The 19114-nt window shown below is 41.7% G+C and overlaps 1 protein-coding gene across 7 annotated transcripts in view; it reads left to right on the top strand.

The window, feature by feature from the left end:
* Positions 1 to 19114, top strand: part of ZNF827 (zinc finger protein 827) — a 256489-nt gene that overhangs the window by 56597 nt on the left and 180778 nt on the right. For all 7 annotated transcript variants that reach the window (XM_074274621.1, XM_074274620.1, XM_074274622.1 and 4 more), the window contains 2 exons: positions 5231 to 5403; positions 15652 to 16132. In XM_074274621.1, coding sequence (XP_074130722.1) covers positions 5231 to 5403; positions 15652 to 16132 — 654 coding nt within the window. The remainder of the gene's footprint in view (positions 1 to 5230; positions 5404 to 15651; positions 16133 to 19114) is intronic.

Here is a 19114-nt window from a genome sequence, read left to right as displayed (position 1 = left end):
CCATCTCCCTGCCAGCTTTGAGTCTCTCTTCTCCAAAATCATTGACATCTGCCTTAGTCTTGACTGAAGAGAGCTCTTCCTGACTTAAAGAGATTGATTGGGTCTGCCATTCTTATTCTTGCCTTCTCGGGATCTTTAGACCTTTAGAACTGGAAGGCACTTGAGAGGCTTTATTTAGAATTGGACCCTTTATAATATAGAGGAGACATTGGCCCAAGATCCTAGAAGGAATATGTACTAATGACACAAGTTTCAACTCACTTCCTCAGTTTGAGAGGGTGTGTGATTTCCCCTCTACCACACTGCTCCTCAGTCCCTTTAGACCTTTGGTTCTAATGTCCATCTGACATAATGAGACACTGGAGGATATATAATAAATCCCCACTTCACTCTCTGAAGGCTGACATTTGAGGCCTGGCCCTAACACATGGTCCCTTCAGCTGAAGGAGGGCCAGACAGTCCCGTGCTCTATAAAAAGAGACTGCTTATTAACCCGTACCCACTGAACGAACCAAGTTGTTGCCAGGAAAGCCCTTTGTAAATCATAAGGCAGTGTGTAAAGGGGAGCTTTTATTCTGATGGAGCAGAGAATGACTGCCTGGGAGACTTATGGCCAGTGCCAAGGTGTATTCTTCTGTGATGATAAGTCATAACTCTGAGAGCCCTGAGAGCCTGGACCAAACTGGAGCTGCATGCCAGCGTTCACCATCCAGGTGAAGCCATCCAAGCTGGGATTATTTGTGGCTATGGATGGATACATGTATATATATCTGGTTCTCAGGGAGCTTATATCCTAATGGGGGAGACAACGTATACATGTGTGTATATATATATGTGTGTCCATTTGTACATTCATAAGGATACAAAACATGGATATTAATATACAAAACAGTATCTAGCTCAGTAGTGCGTCTGTGTGTATATATACAGAAAACACCCACCCAGCCTGCAAATATGAAGCAGACACAAAGTAACACTAGTCTAGCAGTTGCAGGACCAGGAAAACCCTCGTGGATAGATTGATAGATAGATAGAAAGATAGATAGATAGATAGATAGATAGATAGATAGATAGATAGATAGATAGATAGTGTGTGTGTGTGTGGAACCCAATTCCAGGACTCTCCCTGCAGTGAGGTCTTGAGGAAGCACTTGAACTGAGTTTTGAAACTATTCAAGAAGCAGAGGTGAGAAGGAAGAACAGTTCAGATGTGGGCTACTGCCAGTAGAAAAGCTTAGCAGTGGGAAATGGAGTACCATGGTGAACAATAGCAGGCAAGCCAGTATGGCAAGATTGACAAGTCCCAGGAGGGAGATAATGTTTAAGGGATTTGGGAAGGTAAGACGGAGTAGGAAGATAGTTTGTGAAGAACTTTAAATGTCAAAGGGAAGAATTTATATCTAATTCGAGGGGAAATGGGGAGCCATGGGAGTTTATGGAAGAGAGAGGGTTGACTCGATCGGACCTACCTTTAGGAAAATCACTTTAATTTGGAGAATTTGACAAACCTGTTCTATGATGACACACAGCTAGTAAATCTTGAAGGCCAGGCTTCCTTATCTACCATGTAATGATATAGTTTAATGAAGCCTACTGGGGAACAACATATTTTATGTACTTGTTTAACAAGGTAAACCACCTGTCAGTCTTTTTTTTTTTTTTAAATGAACACTCACTGCCAACTTCAGATATCCAACATCCAGAACAAATGTCAGTTCTGAATAAGTGGTCACATTGCCTCAGGCTCAGAAGTTAGTAGGAAGTAATATAGAGAGCAGTTCTGGATGCTGGAAGAATTAATGACTTGAATAGAGTGGTAACCGGTCCCTTGCCCTCAGAACTAGTTTTGGCAAGCTGAAACCTCAAATCTTCTAGAAGAATTCATATGCATATGAAAGTTTGGCTCAGATCATTGCATCATTAACCTTTATTGATCTGGATATTGTCACTTTCCTTTCTGGTCTTGCTGTGTTGGGTAATGTCATCCTGTACAACCTGACCTTATTTTAGTGTTTGAAGGAAGTTCCTGTCTATTAAAATTACCCAGGCTATCAAGATGTAGCCTAATTTGTGTACTACATGTAAACAGTTTATTTTAAATGGAATCCAAGTGGCCCTCCCTAAATCTAATCATGGAAGATAAAGTAAATTCAATTGTGTTCAGCTATGACGTATGTGAGGTATCAAAAAGATTGTGAAAGAATCCATGGGGAGAAAAGGGGTCCTATAGATTATAGATGTGGAACAAGGAGAAGCTCTAGAAGTTATCTAGCTTGATGCTCACATGTTTAGGTTAGGAAACTGGAACCCATTTTACATCTGAAGGATTTGAGACAAGTGGAGATTAAGGTACTAGCTCAAAGTTCTGTAGCTGTAAGAGTCTGAGGCCAGAGTTGAACTTTCTAACATTAGACTTAGCTCTCTGTCCATCAGGCCACAAAGGGACTCATTTTATATCATTCTGAATATGCAACCTGAAGTTCAGTCTTACAGCATCAATGAAGGGTAGAAAATAGGAGGTAGAGTGGGATGTATGTTTTTAAAATTCTGTCAGAACAATTAGTACAGAAATTCATCAATTTTTTTAATTCTTTTTTTTTATCACATGCAAATATTCTAACTCTTTTGTGCTTTACTAGATTGTCTTTGTAAGTTGTCTGTTCCTCAAAATTTCTTAATGAAACTCTCCAACTAGAGTTAACCTGGACCTCTGGTCATAGAAACACAATCTGCCATCTGTAGGAGGCAGTGTGGGGCAGTGGGAAGTTTGTTGGATTTGGTATCAGAGGTTTGTTCAGTTATTTTTCAGTTATGTCCAACTCTTTGTGACCCCATTTTGGGTTTTCTTGGTGGAGATACTGGAGTGATTTGCCTGCTTCCCACTCTAGTTCATTTTCAGATGAGAAAATTGAGGCACACAGGATGCCCAGAATCATACAGCTTGCAAGTGTTTGAGGCTGGCTTTGAATTCAGGAAGATGAGTCTTCCTTATTCCAAGCCCAGTACCCTGTGCACTATGGCACCACCTAGTTGCCTCTTGGCTTTAATTCAAACTCTAGCTCTGCTACTTCCGTCTGAGTAATGTTGAGCATGTTACTTAAATTACTGGGGACTCATTTTCCTCAACTGTAAGATAAAGACATTAAACTAGATGACTTATAAGATCCCTTCCGGATCCCTTAATCTATGAGCCTGTGTCTTGAGCTCAGATCCCAACTCTGCCACTTACTTGACACAGAGACAGCTAGGTGGTTCAATGGATCTAGAATCTGGAAGTCCTGAGTTCAAATTCAGCCTCCCAACTATGTCACTTAACCTCTGTCTGCCTCAGTTTCCTCACTTGTAAAAAACGCTACTTCTTAGGGTTGCTGTGAGAATCAAATAAAATAATGTTCATAAAGTGATTTTCAAACCTTAAAGCACTAGATAAATGCTTTCATCCTCCTCATCCTCATTTATACTGGTTTGGGGCAAGTAGCATAACCAATCTGGGTCTCAATTTCCTCATCTGTAAAATGAAGGGATTGAACCCACCCTCATAAGCCACTTCTCCCTCTGAATCTATGTATGACTGGACCCGTATTTGAATCCTTCTCAGAGCATTGGGACTCCCCAGAGACTACAATCTCTCCAGGTATAGCCCTAGAAGCCTTTGGGCCATCTCCTTTTCTCAGTGAGATGGGGAAGCAGAACTTTCCCAGGAGAAAGTAAGGGAAGAGGAGATAGGACAAAAATAATGACCGGATTAGGGGAAAGTTTCTGTAACATTCTCTTTTTCAACTTGATTAATTTCAGTGAGTAATAACACTGATATTTTCTCTGGTCATCTGTTAGGCAAGGAGGAGGAGAGCCCATCTTTGAAGAAGTCATGGCAGTCCTGATCAGGGCACTCTTAGAAAGCACACTCGCTGTCTAGCCGATGGCCTCACCTAAGCCGGCCTGCTTAAACCAGAAAAGATGTGATCGCTGACATCTCCATGCAGCCAGGGAATACAGTGGCATTTTGGAATGTTTCCCCATTATCTTTGAGCCCTTATCAGCTCCTTTCCTTTCCTTGCAATTTGAATAGCTTTTTGCAGGTAGAGACTAATGGTTGAGAAAATGATAAATAAGTAATGAGGTAATTTATAATTAGGCACTTGGGAAATATTACTGATTCCTGGTAATTAACAGAGAAAACTCAGAGACTTGTTTCATTTCCAATACCCCAATAATGTAAGGTCAGCTGTGGCAATGAACAACATGATTTGATGTGACTCCTACTTAGCTGAATGAAGCAATGGCAGACACAATTCTGTTTTTTCCCTTTGGGGGGGGAGGACATTTTCTCCCATTTTTGACCCAGAGAGGCAGTTAGTTCTTCCTGGGAAATGGAAGCACTCACCATTTGCCTTGCATAACTTTTCATCTGGACATTCCACAGATACTTATCGAGCGGCTGGTATGTGCCACAGGACAAGGCTAGGTACCCCCTCGCCTAAAAGGGGCCCAAGCTGCAAATCTGTATGCCTGAGAGGGCAGCCTGTTGTCTCTAGGGGCAGGCGGAGGAACAGAAATAAGAGGGGGGAAGCAAGGCCTGACCCAGGGACCCCCTGATGGCTAACGTGGCAGCAGCATCTGCTCCAGCCATACCCAAACAAGCACGACAGCAGGGGTTCTGGAATCATTCTCCACTGGAGTTCGGCATGTGAGACGAGTGACGCCGCGTCCTTTGTTGTGCATTAAGAGCCGCGGATGGTTTTGAGGGTTCAATCTGATTTTTATTTTCTTTTCTCGTTATCCTTAAACAAGAATTTAGATGCGACCTCTGAATCACCTGTTTCCTCTGAGATGCTACTTTGACAACGCTCAGGGGGCTAGGCAGTAGTAGAATTTGGAATCTCCAAATGTAGATCACCGGCCAGGAGTCAAGGGCAGGCGAGACAAAGCACATATGCTCCAAGCTGGGCAACATAGTAATGACAGTCCTTGGGGGCCAGATGTGGGGGCAGGAATTTTTTCATAAAGACAGGATGATCATAGGGTGAGAAGATGGAACCAGACAGGAGGCCACTGAATGAACACACTAAAATAATCCATGATGAAATCTCAATGTGGATCAAGTTTATGAAATGGCAAGAAAAGAACAATTCATTTGGGGTTTTTTATTTATAACTCAATGAAAGTAGAACACCAATGAATGCCTTTCATTTATTCCCCCACCATTTTTTCTCTTTCTCCCTCTTCTAAGCCCCAGAAGAAGAAGGAGGAAAACCTTTCCAGTGCCCGATATGTGGTTTGGTTATAAAACGGAAGAGTTACTGGAAGCGGCACATGGTGATTCACACCGGTTTAAAAAGTCACCAGTGCCCTCTCTGTCCATTCCGGTGTGCCCGCAAGGACAATCTCAAATCCCATATGAAGGTAAGCCCTTCTTTAACAGGATCGCACAGTGGGGAAGTGGTGGGGGATGCCTCCAAGAACACACACCCATCAGATCCTCCCTGATAGATTAATGTTGTTCAGTTCTTTCATCATGTCTGACTCTTCATGACCCCATTTAGTTTTCTTGGCAAAGATACTGAAGAGATTTGCCATTTTCTTCTCAGGAAATTGAGGGTTAAGTGACTTGTCCAGGATCATACAGCTAATAAGTGTCTAAGGGCAGATTCGAACTCAAAGAGATGAATCTTCCTTACTCTGGGTCTAGTACTCTAGTCACTATACCACCCAACTGTCCTCAGATTAACCATGGGAACTAAGTAAAATTGATTGAATGTCTGTCTTGCCTTAGTAGGATAAGCGTTTTTCAAATGAAGGAAAAGCAGATACACAAAGGTAAAATAGGGAAAAAAAATAAGGATGTTCAAACTCTGTGAGGCTTAAAAAAGAAAAAGAAAAAAAGATCCATTTTTATAGCCAAGATTTCCAACTCAAGAAGTATCTTGCAAATCGCATGGTGTAGACCTTTTCCATGACAGAGATAGTAATCCCCATTGGCCTTATTTCATAGCAAGTGTGGTCTGGGAGAAGGATAGACACCCGAAGCACTGGACTGGGCAATGTTGGGGAAGGACAGGCAAACAAACAGGCATGCAGGCAATCAGCCAGTCCAAATTCAAGAATTCTCCCAGTGGAGGATCAAAGAGAGAGCTTTTCACTTGTGACTTTGTCAATTTTACCTATTGCAGTTATCGTTTAAGAGACTGAATCCCTGAGTAAGGATCAAAGAGTGTAGTAAAGGAGGGGCTGTCAGAAGCTGGGCTTATTCTATGTCTCTTGGACAGAGGAAGCAGCAAGGAAGCTCAGTGGATAGGACACTGGACCTGGAGTAAAGAAGAACTGAGTTCATATTTGGCCTCAAGTGTTTACTAGCTGTGTGACTCTGGGCAAGTCATTTAACTGTTTGCCTCAGTTTCTGTAAAAATGAGCTGGAGAAGGAAATGGCAAAACATTTCAGTGTCTTTGCCAAGAAAATCCCATGGTTGGTAATTGATATGTTATAATTCCCAGGGTCATAAAGAAAACCAAATATGACTGTATGACAACAATTTTGGGGGGGAGCAGCTAGGTGGTGCAATGAATAATGTGCCAGGTCAAAAGTCAGGAAGATTCACCTCAGACCCTTACTATCTGTGTGGTTCAGGTCAAGTCAATTAACCCTATTTCACTCAGTTTCCTCATCTGTAAAATGATCTGGAGATGGAAATGACCAATCACTCCATGGACCCTACCAAGAAAACCCAAAATGGGATCACAGAGAGCTAGACATGACTGAAATGACTGCATATTGGACGGCAGCATCTGAGAAGTCTTTTCTTGTGAGACTGTGGGGTGCAGTTAGTTTGTTTTTCTTCCTGTTGGAAGTGAGTCTCCCTAATGGTCAGAGATATCTTTGGGACCCATCAGTAACCATCACCACAACCAACATTTTTCATATGCCCTGGGTACACAGTTTTGAGAAGTTGCTCCCTCAAGGAGCAAATGGTCTAGTAGGACTCACCTAGTCACGAGGTATTAGTAATTCTGTCATGGTGTCTATGAAAGACTGCCCAGAACTGAATTCAGTCCTGTTCTATTCAGGTGCATGATTTAGCAAGGCTAGTTAACTAGACCCAGTTCAATCTAACACAGATCATTTTTGATAATGATAATGATTACTACTCAGAAGTGGGGATATGGCTGAGTTCTCTCTAATTAAAATTTACAGGGATATTGTGATTACATTAATTTTCTGGATATCTCAAAAGTGTAGTAGGATCCAAGATAAAGAATCTTAGGCTAAGAAGAAAGAGAACCGTGTTCAAATTGTAGGAGAAGTTTTTAATCTCTGAGCCTTAATTTCCTAAAAATAAAGGGCAAGAAATGAGGGGATCTGTGAGGGTCTTTTATTGCTGGAAAACTTCTTTGCTTCAGATTTTCTTGTTGAACGTCTTTCATGTGGTCATTAATCTGTTGCTCTGCCTCAGTAAGCATAATATATTAGAATATAACAAAATCATTGATTTAAGATCCAGTAGGAACTTAGAATTATCACCCAGAATACTTGTGTATAGTAGTGCAGAATACTAGAATAATCCTGACCTGAAAGGTACTGAATGAGCACTGACCTTATGACATTTGTGAGCATTGTAGACGTAGTTTCCTTAGCTTTGAGCCAAGTATTTGATAAATTTCTGATGGACTACCATAGTAAAGTTAGGGAGATTTGGAAAGGGATGAGTTGCTAGATTCAAAGTTTCATTGTTAATGGCTTAAAACCAGCTTGGGAGGAAATCTTCAGTGAAGTTTGCCAGGTATCTGTTAATTTTAACAGTGACTTAGATGAAAGTATAGATGACAAACTTATCCAATTTGCCCGTAATACTCAATTTGGAAGCCTAGGTAATGGATCAATGACAGAGTCATGGTCCAAAGAACTCTTGATAACTACAACATGGAGGAGTCATGGTTAGAAAATATTCCTCAGAAAATCATCAGGGTTTAGTGAACTGTTGGTTCAACATTAGTCAATACTATGATACTTCAGCCCCCAAATGGCTATGTTAATAATATAATATCATAATATCTAGGAGTAAGCTGATGATATTCCTGCTGGCATATATGGAGTAAAACATTCACATTTTATAAAGACATTGATAATATGTCTGAGTAGTTTTCATAAGAATTTTTTTAATGCTCCTAGTATCTAACATGGTACTTAGCACATAGTAGGAACTTGATGCCTTTTGAATTTGAATTGAATGTAATCAAACCTGGAAAAGAGAAGACTTAGGGACTCTAGGCAGGGAGAGCTGTTTTCAGGTACCTGAAGGGATTCCCAGTGGAAGAAAAGATAATCTTGTTCTCCTTGGCCCCAAACAGTGAGTGGTGTGTGAAAGCTGTCAAGAGATAGATGTAGTCTTGATAGAAAGCAAAACTTTCCTGCCCAAAGAGCTGCCCAAAGGTGGAATGGACTGCTGTGGGAAGACATGGAGTCCCTTTTCACTTGAGGCCTTCACTTTAGCTCATTATCTGATCTCTTTTGCAGGGGATTCTAATCCAAGTGCAGGTGTTCCCTGGGGTCCTGGGACCTCCAGAGGATGAAGTTGATAGATTTCAGTGGATTCAGGAACTTGGATGAGAGAAAAAAATATTATCTTTGTTTTTGCTAACCTTCAACTGAAATTTAACATTTATTCAATAATTTAAAAACATTGTTCTAAGAAGGAGTCCATGGACTTCAGCAGACTTCCTGGAATTTGGGACACTAAAGAGCTTAAGACTAGATAACGTCTGAGATCCCTGAGATTCTGAAATTTTGTGATGTACCTTGGAAGCTGTTGTTCTAAGAAGTGAACTCCAAATGTGAGCTTGGTTTTTAACCTCTAGCTTGTTTTTCCTAAAAGTGAGGTTCTCTTCCCCTCCTACATGTGGTTAATAGAGGACTTTGAGTAGAAGTTGACTTGTACTGTTCTTCACAGTGCAGATTCTCATTCCTCTTCAAAGCAGTAGAGTTCAGATTTGTGCACAGTGAGGACTGAATTAGAAAGAACTGGCTTTCAAGAAGTGCCCATTATCACAAAAAGTCCTTTTAGATGCTGTCTATAGTATGTTGTACTTGGAAGGGGGATCTAGCTAATTTAAAGCATTGGTTAAGCAGGAAGTTTGACTCTGGCCCAGCAACCTGGGAGCCTTGCCTCAGTCCAAGGTCACTTAACCAGCCTATTTATAAAGCCGTAGTTTTAAAAGAAAGGATTATTGACCTTGAGACTAGAGGAAGGTGTGTTAGACGCCTTGATGATCCAACACACACTCCAGGCTATGGTGAGTTGCAGCTGAAAGCAGCAGGGTCTGTGTAGGTCATGGGGACTCAGAACACTCTCAGAACAAATCAATAAGTGGTACAATAAAGCGGTCATGTGAAACTACTACTTTATTCAAACTCATGCTCTCTTAATCTATCAGGCAACACTCATTTAGGCTTTTGATAAGCGGGCATGTAAATTTACTTTCATAAAATGGGAGAGTCTTCCCTTCCCCTGCTCCCTATCCCTCTCTTGGTACCTTTGGAAGCATATTTTTAGCAATACTTCTAGTTTTCTTGGGGTTATTTCCTATCTTCATTAAATGTGTTTACAACCTTCCTAGATGAATGGATTCAAGGCAAGCAACTTTATAGTCTCCTAAGTTAAAGCTGAACTCAATAAAGGGAGAGCCATGGAGATAATCCTTTGTGTACCTGTGTGTATTGTATATTAACATATTCTACAATACATATACACACATACACATATATGTGTACACATGTACACATCACAACATACAAATACACACATATATACACTATGTGTATATGTATACACAGCTACATATCCACATCTATATATCCACATCCACACAATACACATACATGTACACACACACTCCCACCCACACATGCTATGTACACATACATACCCACATATGCATATGCACACATACACATCATAGATATGTATGCACACATATACAGTATGCATATGCACATACACATACACATCTATAAATATATGTGCATGCATGTATATGCACACATATGTACACACCTGCATAACCATACATGTTATAATACGCCCATATATGCATACACACATGCGCACATATCACATATAGGTCTGTACATACACAAACCATACTTACAATCCACATACATGTGCATGTGTATAAATATATGTATATGTATACACATACATGGATGCATATGCATGCACACAAAATGTACAATCAATATACACACGCAAGCACATATATACATGCATGCACATATGCATGATACACATGTGTACATACACATACATATGCACATACACATACACACCCATGTATACATAGTGTACCTATCTGTGCACATGTATGCACAATACATATACACATGTATGTGCGTATATGTACATATACTACACACATATACACATTCATAAATGCATATATACACATATATCTATCCACATATTTAACATATACATCCAAATATATATACATACACATTCATAATATACACATATATGTTCATACACACATTAATTTATATCAAGCTAAAGTTTGAAAGATAGCATGCTCAGATTCTCTGGTGATCCTTACAACAGCCCTCCAAGATGGAGGAGCCATTTTCAATCCTCACTTTGCAGTTGAGGAAACAGACAGAAGGTAAGCGAGACATAAAAAGTCTGAGGCAGGCTTACAGCTGCATCTCAGACTCCAGTGGCCCAGCTGCTGTTTCATGCTATCATTTGGTACAATGGGAAAAGCAGTTTCAGAAGTTCTAGGTTCTAGACTTAGAAGTGCTGGGTTCTAGATTTAGCTCTGTCACCAAACTAGCTGTTCGACCCTGGGTTAGTACTGAGTCTCTGTTCCTTGGGAATCTATAAAATGAGAATACCTACCTCCCAGAGTTCTTGAGCAGATTAATGGAAGTAAGGTGTGAAAAGCATTTTGTAAATTCTAAAACACTAAACAGACCTTGGTTTTGTTCTTGATGTAATTGGTACAACTTCATCATCCCAGAGAACACGGCCAGTCTCCTTTCCACTGTACAGCTCTTCAGCTACCTGAAGACAGACGGCTTTTATGGCCAAGCTAAGTCACAGTCACTTAACCTCTCTGCGTGTCAGTTTTCCTCCCTGGTAAAACGAGGCAGTTGCATTAGATGGTCTCTGAGGTTCCTTTCAACTTTCCCACAGTATGAGTCTCTGGACATAGCAGCCGAAAGCTATGAAGCCCTGTCTTGGCCGGGAGGTGGACTCATTGATTGCAGAGGTCCCTCTTGTTCCTAACCCCTTTTGATGTGTGGTATTTGCTGTTCAGAAAAATGACCAGCACTCTGAAGAAAGGAAAAGAGGCCGTACAGATTGAGTCAGAAGGAAGAAAAGGTTTTAGGCAGCCTCTGCTTTGCAGCAACAGGCCCAGAGAGCTTTAGAAGCAGTGAGATATTCCTTTAAGTCAAAGGCCAAACACAACATGAGATCCCTGACCTTATCTCACCTCCTCCCCCCACTTTGGGAAAAAAAAAAAGTTCAATTCAGCCAGCACCTTCCTATTGGGTGACAGTTCTAAGCCAGGTGAGGGAATCCAAAGATCCTCCAAGAACTTGTCTTCTGCAGAGGAGGGCTTGAGGAAAGAACTACAAAAATGTCTACAGTTAAGGATGCCCAAGGTAATTCAAAGTCATTTTGAGAGGAAATGGGAGACTTAGTAGGTGAGAAGCAGTCAGCTCTGAAGGTCAGAGCACTTCACATTTTTAAAGAAGCCATTCCTTTTGTCAAATAATTAAACAAGTGCTTTCATGATATCATTATTTACATCAATGATGCTCTGAGCAGAGGTACGACTAAGCGTGACACATGCTATGCCTTAGTCCACAACTGTAGTCCACCACCTCTCCATGGAGAGGGCAGATTTTTACCCACAGTTCACTGAAGTCATAATAAGTCACCCAGTCCTTTATTTCCCAAACCTAACCAGAGGAAGAACAGAACCCAGCAGATACTTATGAAACTCAAGGGCCCATTTTTAGAAAATGCGTGTCCTCTGGCTATTTTCAGTCCAGACTTCTAAACACACAGCAGCTCTATATTGTTTCCCCCTCAACTGGAAGCTGATTTCAGGGCTCTGTTGTTGGCTCAGCTCACTTCTCCTTTTCTCTCCTCCGGACACTGCTGAAATGGAATCTGCCCCACTGGGCACTCCCCTGGGGACTGCAAGCTTTCTGTAGCCTGACCTTTAACCACTTCGGTTCAGGACATGATTCTAGCAGCCTTTGTCAGACGCCTTTGGGAGGCGGTACCCTGGGGCCTCCGAGGAGGATGCTTCAGCAAGAACGGGGTGGAGGAAATTGAATTTGATTCTCCAGACGTTGTTAGACACCAAATGGAAATTATGGGGATTTAGAACTCATTGTCATAAAATAAAAGCGAGATGGTATTAACATCCTCTGCAGATGCCGCCACCCCTCCCACAAAGAAAAGGCATGGGGGTTTGAAAAAGTCTGTCATTTAATTAGCAGAACATTGCTACTACTGGAGGGGACAGTTCATGGGGCTATTTCTGTTATTAAACTCCTGTTTTGGGGAACTTGGGCATCCTCTGCTATTTTTTTCCAAAAGCCACAGTGGGGTGCTGTAGCGACAGGATCTCACCATTAACTTTTAATTCCTTTGCTTTTGTTGGTCATTTAACATTATTTAAAAGTATGTTTTGGCTGGTGAATAATGCTTTTGGACATTATTTAAAAGTATGTTTTGGCTGGTGAATAATGCTTTTGGACTGAGAGAGAGAGAGAGAGAGACAGAGAGAGAGAGAGAGAGAGAGAGAGAGAGAGAGAGAGAGAGAGAGAGAGAGAGAGAGAGAGAGAGAGAGAGAGAGAGAGAGAGAGAGAGAGAGAAAGAGAAAGGTTGGGTTTTTTGTTTTTTGGGTTTTCCATTCCAATCTGTTGCTTGTTTGTCCAGATCACACAACTACCCAAACAATTTGGCCCAAATCTCCACGATTGGCAGTTTCTGCTCAAGGGAGGGCCAGTACTGAAATAGCAAGGGTGTTACAGGTCAAGACTGAAGTACATTGGCAAAGATGAATGGGGGAGCTTACAAGCTTACATAGCACCTGCCAGCATTAAGCCTGGCTCAGGCCAATGCAATTATTTCCTCACTTTCTCAAGCACTAAATTTGTCCACGACAGGAGGGGGGGAAAGTTCCCTGGAACCTCTGCAGGTAGTATGCATGGAGGATTAGAATCAGATGCAGCCGTCTGCATTCTATTCATATGCCACACTTTGGAGTCGCAGGCTTAGTTATACTCCATTTGGAAAAGTCTGCCTCTGTGAGAGATTTAAAGTAAATGGCCAGAGACAGACTCTGAGTCAGAAATCCCGACTTCTTAGTTTCCTTCTATATGGATTTTTGTGAGTGTGATTTTGATGTAAATTCAGAATTTGTGTCTGAATTTCTCCTTTGATGAAATGAATACTGCAATGATATTATTTCCCACAATCCTTCCCTCCTTTTCTTTTTGGCCCTTCTCCCCTCCTTTCTTTCTTTCCTCCTTTCTTCTCTCCCACCTCCCTTTTCTCCTTCTCTCCTTCCCTTCCCTCTTTCCTTCCCTTTTCCTTCCCCCTTCCCTCTCTTCTTTCTTCCCCCTCCTTCTTTTCCTGTCAACTTCCTTTCCTCCCTCTCTCCCTCCCTCCCTTCCTTCCTTCATTTCCTCCCTCCCTTCCTTCCTTCCCTTCTTCCTTCCTTCTTCCCTCCCTCCTTCCTTCCCTCCCTCCCTCTCTCCCTTCCTTCCTTCCTTTTGCCCCTTCCTTCCTTCCTTTTGTCCCTTCCTCCTTCCTTTCCTCTCTTCCTCCCTTCCTTCCCTTCCTCCTTTCCTTCCTTTCCTCCATTCCTTCCTTCCCTCCCTTCCTTCCTTCCTTTCTTTCATCCTTCTTTTTCTTTCTTCCTTCCATTTTTCATTCCTTCCTTCTTTCTTTCCTTCCCTCTTCCCTTCCTTCTCTTCCTCCCTCCCTTCCTTTTTCTTTCTTCCTTCTCTCTCTTCCTTACCTTTTCTTTACTTTTTCCCCTCCTTCCCTTCTTTTCCTTCCTCCCTCCTTCCCTTCCTTCCTCTCTTCATCCCTTCCTTCTCTCTTCTATCCCCTCTCTCTTTTTCCTCTTCCTTCCTTCAACTGGAGAAATCTGAGTATGAAAAATGTCTCTATAGGAGCTGCAGAGTGACACCTAATGGGTGACTTGTGTTCACCCAGAGCTGCCTGAGACACCAAGTGATTTGACCATGTTCATGTCAGTCAGTCCTTGAACCCAGATGTTTCTGACTCACAGGCTGCCCTCTCTGTCTTCTATACTGTGTTGTTTTTTCACTTCTACCTCCTTGAAAGTTGGAATAGATCATAGATTCAAAGATTTAAGACTTAAAGGCCATCCACTCCACCCCTCCTTGTACATGTGAGGAAACTGACTCCCAGTGAGTCTAAATGATTTGCTTCTTCCTTGTAGACTTCCTTAAGATCATTTAACTTCTAGCTTCCTAATTTTATTTTAGTTTCTTTAAAACTTGCCTTCTTCTGCAACACATTTATTTCGATTCTTTTTCCTTCAGCTACAATGATCCTTCCCATGTAATAGTTTTTTAATTTCTTGATTTTACAAAAGGGGAAACTGAGTCCCAGAAACATAAAGCGACTTGCCTTTGGTACCATGACTAGCTAAGGGAAGAACTGAGGCTAGAGCCTAGCTCTCTTAACTCTTGGTCCAATGCTGTTAACTATGAGCAGTGTTTTGAAAATTGATGAGACTCTATTTGCAAAGTGCACATAAGTCTCTGGGTGAAAGGTGTTCCATAAATGCAGAGTATTATTGTTGTCAGGGAAATTAATTGACGAGGTACCTATGCTGACCCTAGTTAATTATTATGTAAATTGGATAGTTTGTTGGGTTTATGATTATTTATTGCTCTAAGATTACCAGCTGGGGATTAGTTGCTTAGAAGGCTGGGTAGATCCAGCCCAAAAAAAAAAAAAAAAAAAAAAAAAAAAAAAAAAAAATGGTGGAAGCTTAGATTTAAAACTGCAAAGAACCTTAGAAGTGATTTAAACCAACTTCCTCATCTTGGGAATTACTTGCTCAAGACCACACAGGGGCAGACTGGTATTTAAACCAGAATGCTGCGGTATATATGCTTTGTATTCCTTAATTAGGTGAAAACCTGGATTCAAATCTCACTTCTGATGTTTCTTACCTATATGACCTTGAATAAGACTCTTAACCCCCATGCGTTTCGATTCTGGGCAAGTCAGTTAACCTAATTACCTCAGTTTCCTCATCTGTAAAATGATCTAGAGAAGGAAATGGCAAGTTCCAAGGGGAAGAGATGGACATGACTGAACAACATAAGGCATCATATAATGACTTGGTTCTAAAAAACCTATCCTCCTGACTATGAATGGGCTCCCTAACTTCGATGGGGTCACTTTGCTTTCTGAGATTATTGCCCTTCTTTTGAAGATCACATCTATGACATGTTCAGGTTTTTATCCTACTGTTTGCATGGTAGAAAAACAATCTGTAGATGTTTTAGAAATGTATGATAAGATCTAGTTTATAAATGTGTCATGTTCCTCCCCTTCCTGTCCCCTGAACCCCTTACCCTACCCACCCATTCCTCAGGTTCATCAACACCAGGACCGAGGTGAGACCTTCCAGTGCCAGCTATGTCCTTTTACCTCCTCCCGTCACTTTAGCCTGAAGCTCCACATGCGATGCCATCAGCACTTCCTGAGGACAGAAGCCAAGGTGAAGGAGGAGATCCCCGAAACAGATGTGAAGGGGTCACCGCAGCTCAGCGAGAGTGCCTGTCTGGGACAGCAGAGAGAAGGAGCAGGCACGGAGTTAGTGGGGACTCCAGTCATGTCTAGAACTCCAGAAAGGACTAGCCAGAGCAGTGCTGGTATTCCACCTTTGTTGGTCAAAGAAGAACCCAAGGAAGATAATGGGCTGTCCCCTTCTTTTACCCTGAATGTCTCCGAGAGACCCCTGAACAACACAAAATTGAAAGACACCTCAGACTACGTAGCCAATACTGCGTCTGCATTGTTCAGCCAAGACATCTCTGTGAAGATGGCGTCGGACTTTCTCATGAAGCTGTCAGGTAATCGGGCAGGGTGCTCGTCCTCTGTCTCTCTTCCCTCCTCCTTTCTTGTTCCTCTAAGACACAGCCATCTCTTCCCCTCTATGTGCTCGGTTATTTGGACCTAGTCAGTTGATGAAATCATTTTTTGGTTTTTCTTTTTCCTTTTTCTTTCCTTTATGCATGTTCTTTATCCGTTCTTGGGTTGTGTGTGTGTGTGTGTGTGTGTGTGTGTGTGTGTGTGTGTGTGTGTGTGTGTGTGTGTGTTTAAAGTGATCATAATGACACTGGGAGCCAAAGCTTTGCCTTGGTCCCTTGCCAAATGCTCATTGTGACCTTGAGTTTTCCATTTACCTTCTCCCTACTTTGGGTTCTATAAAATGCCTGGGTGGAATGTATCTGATTTCATCTGTTCTTTACTATCTCAGTTTTAAAGCCATCTTAGGACAAAGAAACACAGATTAGCATTAGGTAGTGTAGATTTTTCTTTCTAATATGGGTACACCGAAAGGTTTCCAAAGAAATTCTGAAAGTACATTACTCTTTTTTGTTGACTCCCCTAGCCCCTAGCAAATTATGCGAGGGTTTCTTTTTCTCTTTGTCACCATCCTTTTTTCTCCTTCAGCTTGTTTTGTGATTATTCAGAGGTTAAGCAGTGGAACCAAGATGGGGAGAGGGCAGTGTTTTTGCTGACTACATTATTGGTTCAATGGGACACTTGATGGGGTTGTATGGCAGCTTATAAAGGTGTTTTGAAAAGTAGGATTTTAAATTTTAAAGGCAATGTGGAGGGTGGGGAAAGGTCGATTGAGAATTGGTTCTGTCTTTCAATGAAGATGGCAGTCCCCAAGATGATTTCCAAATGCCACTTCAGCTCTTTGGAGATTGACAATACCCTTTTAAATGGAGAATAATTGGTCACCGCCTTCCTTTAAATGGGATGTGAGTTGCATTTTACTAAATGTCACTGCCAGGTGAATTGGAGGTTCAGTTTCACCTGCTCATCCCTTTGCTCACTGAGACTTCAGTCAGGTCTTGTGAAATGGCTTCATGTCCTCATGGCCCTGCATCTTTGCTCCTCAGGAGAGTGCTGAGATTATCCTGGAAGGAGTAAGAAGGTGAGAAATGGAGTACAAGGGAACTTCTTTAACTGAAGGCAGGAAGTGGGGGAAGAGAACAGGAGTTAGGGAAATTTATCAAAAGCCTAGTAGAGTTGAGGATCATCCCACCTTTTAGGTTAATGATGCCATAGGAGTTAAAGACACACTTAATTTTATTTGTTTGGAGTCAATATCTTAACATTTTCTCATGGAGTTTAAAAGGCTATGTATTATTTTAATTCATCCAGATTTGAAAAGATTAGGTTTTGGTTTTTTTGTTTTTTGTTTTTCCCTTTGGTGGGGAGGAAGGATAGAAGGTATGGTACCTGGACCTGTGATTTAATCAGTTTTTGTAACTCCTAGTATGGAAGTTCACTCCACTGACGTGGATCCCCATTTTGCGATAATTCAGTCTTAGTTGTCTGGGACACTGAAAGGTTAAGTACTTACAGTCATGTGTCAGAGGAAGGACTTGAACCCAGCTTTTCAGCCATTATTTTATACTCTTTTTCTATCTCTTTCTTTTATGTCCTGCTTTCATAGTCTCCTTTCATCCCACAGAAAACCCAGTCTCCATTTCAACAGCTTCACTAGATGGTACATGGGAAGGGCTATTCTTCTTTGTACTCCCTTAGTCTATTCTCAGGGCAAAGAACTATTTATTGGTGAATCACAGAAGTGTTAAACTCACGACCCAAACCAGATTAAAATATAATTGGGAAATGTTTAACAAAATTAATTAAAATGCAGTAAGACATAGATAATGTTAATTTGTGGGTTTCTAAATCTATACACCTACTGTTTCTGTTTGCCTTGGACACCTCTGGCATTGGATTTGAAGACCTGGATCCAGGTCCCCTGCAGGAACCTGCTAATCATTCAAGTCATTTAACTAGATTGGCAGTATAAAAAAAGAGGAAGCTAGACTCCTTGACCTCAGTTCTGAACCTCTGATTCCAGGGAAACTATCTGTTTATGGATTGAAGCTTAGGAAAATGGCAAAATTTGCCTTTCTTAGAAGACTCCATGGGGCCTGGGACCATAGGGTAAGGAGTAAGGAAGAGTAGGGGTGGGTAACTCCTGGAAGGGCAGATTTCTGTTTGGGAGGCTAATCCCTAGAAATGAAAAACCAACGCATGGTGATGCTCATACTAAATTCAGATGTGTTTTTCTCGAAGAGGTGCACGACGTCATGGCATAAGTGGCTCCAGACCTCGGCTGGGGCCAGGAGTAGATAAGAGGGCTTGTTATGGCTGCTCAGAGTGTAGACTTCAGTGTAGAGAAACAGAAGGGGAAAAAAACCTCCCAGAGTCAGAAGAAAAGGAGGGAAGGGAAGGGAAAGGGGAAGGTCTGCTACCCAAAGCTCTGTATCGCAAGCGAATGTTTTTCAATTAGCAGCAGACTGGGAGCTGTTTACAGTTCGGCAGACTGATATGTCTTTGCCCACTGATCTATTGGCATCAGAAAACAGATACAAATACACAGTATTTATGCAAAAGACCCATGCAGTTATTTTATGGTGACTTACTAGAGGTCCAGGAACCTGACTTGTGTGCACTGTTACCTAGCAACATGTTATAAAGTCACTGGGGGAGTGAGATGCATCTGTAATTTTTTTTTTGCGCATATTTGGATGTAAATGGAAACTTGGTGAATGTGGCGGTGCTCCTCAGGGAAGGTGGTGCTCCTTTAAAAGGAAAGGAGTGTGTTTTTTCTGGAGGGATCTGTGTCCAGCCACATTGTTGGAGGTGCTTTGCCTCGAGATAGGGCTCTGATTGAGGTGTGGAATACAGTGAGTGGTACCTGGCAATTTCTGTGAATGCCTGTTTCCCAGACCAGGAGGCTAAATTTCCCTGGCCCGCTGCCCAAGTCTTCAGCTCTTCCTGCCATCAGAAGTAGTAGA

Source organism: Sminthopsis crassicaudata, chromosome 6 (genome assembly GCF_048593235.1).
Source record: "Sminthopsis crassicaudata isolate SCR6 chromosome 6, ASM4859323v1, whole genome shotgun sequence".
In the NCBI taxonomy this organism is placed as follows: domain Eukaryota; kingdom Metazoa; phylum Chordata; class Mammalia; order Dasyuromorphia; family Dasyuridae; genus Sminthopsis; species Sminthopsis crassicaudata.
The sequence above is the reverse complement of the archived record's forward strand: the minus strand, read 5'-3'. Positions and strand labels throughout refer to the sequence as shown.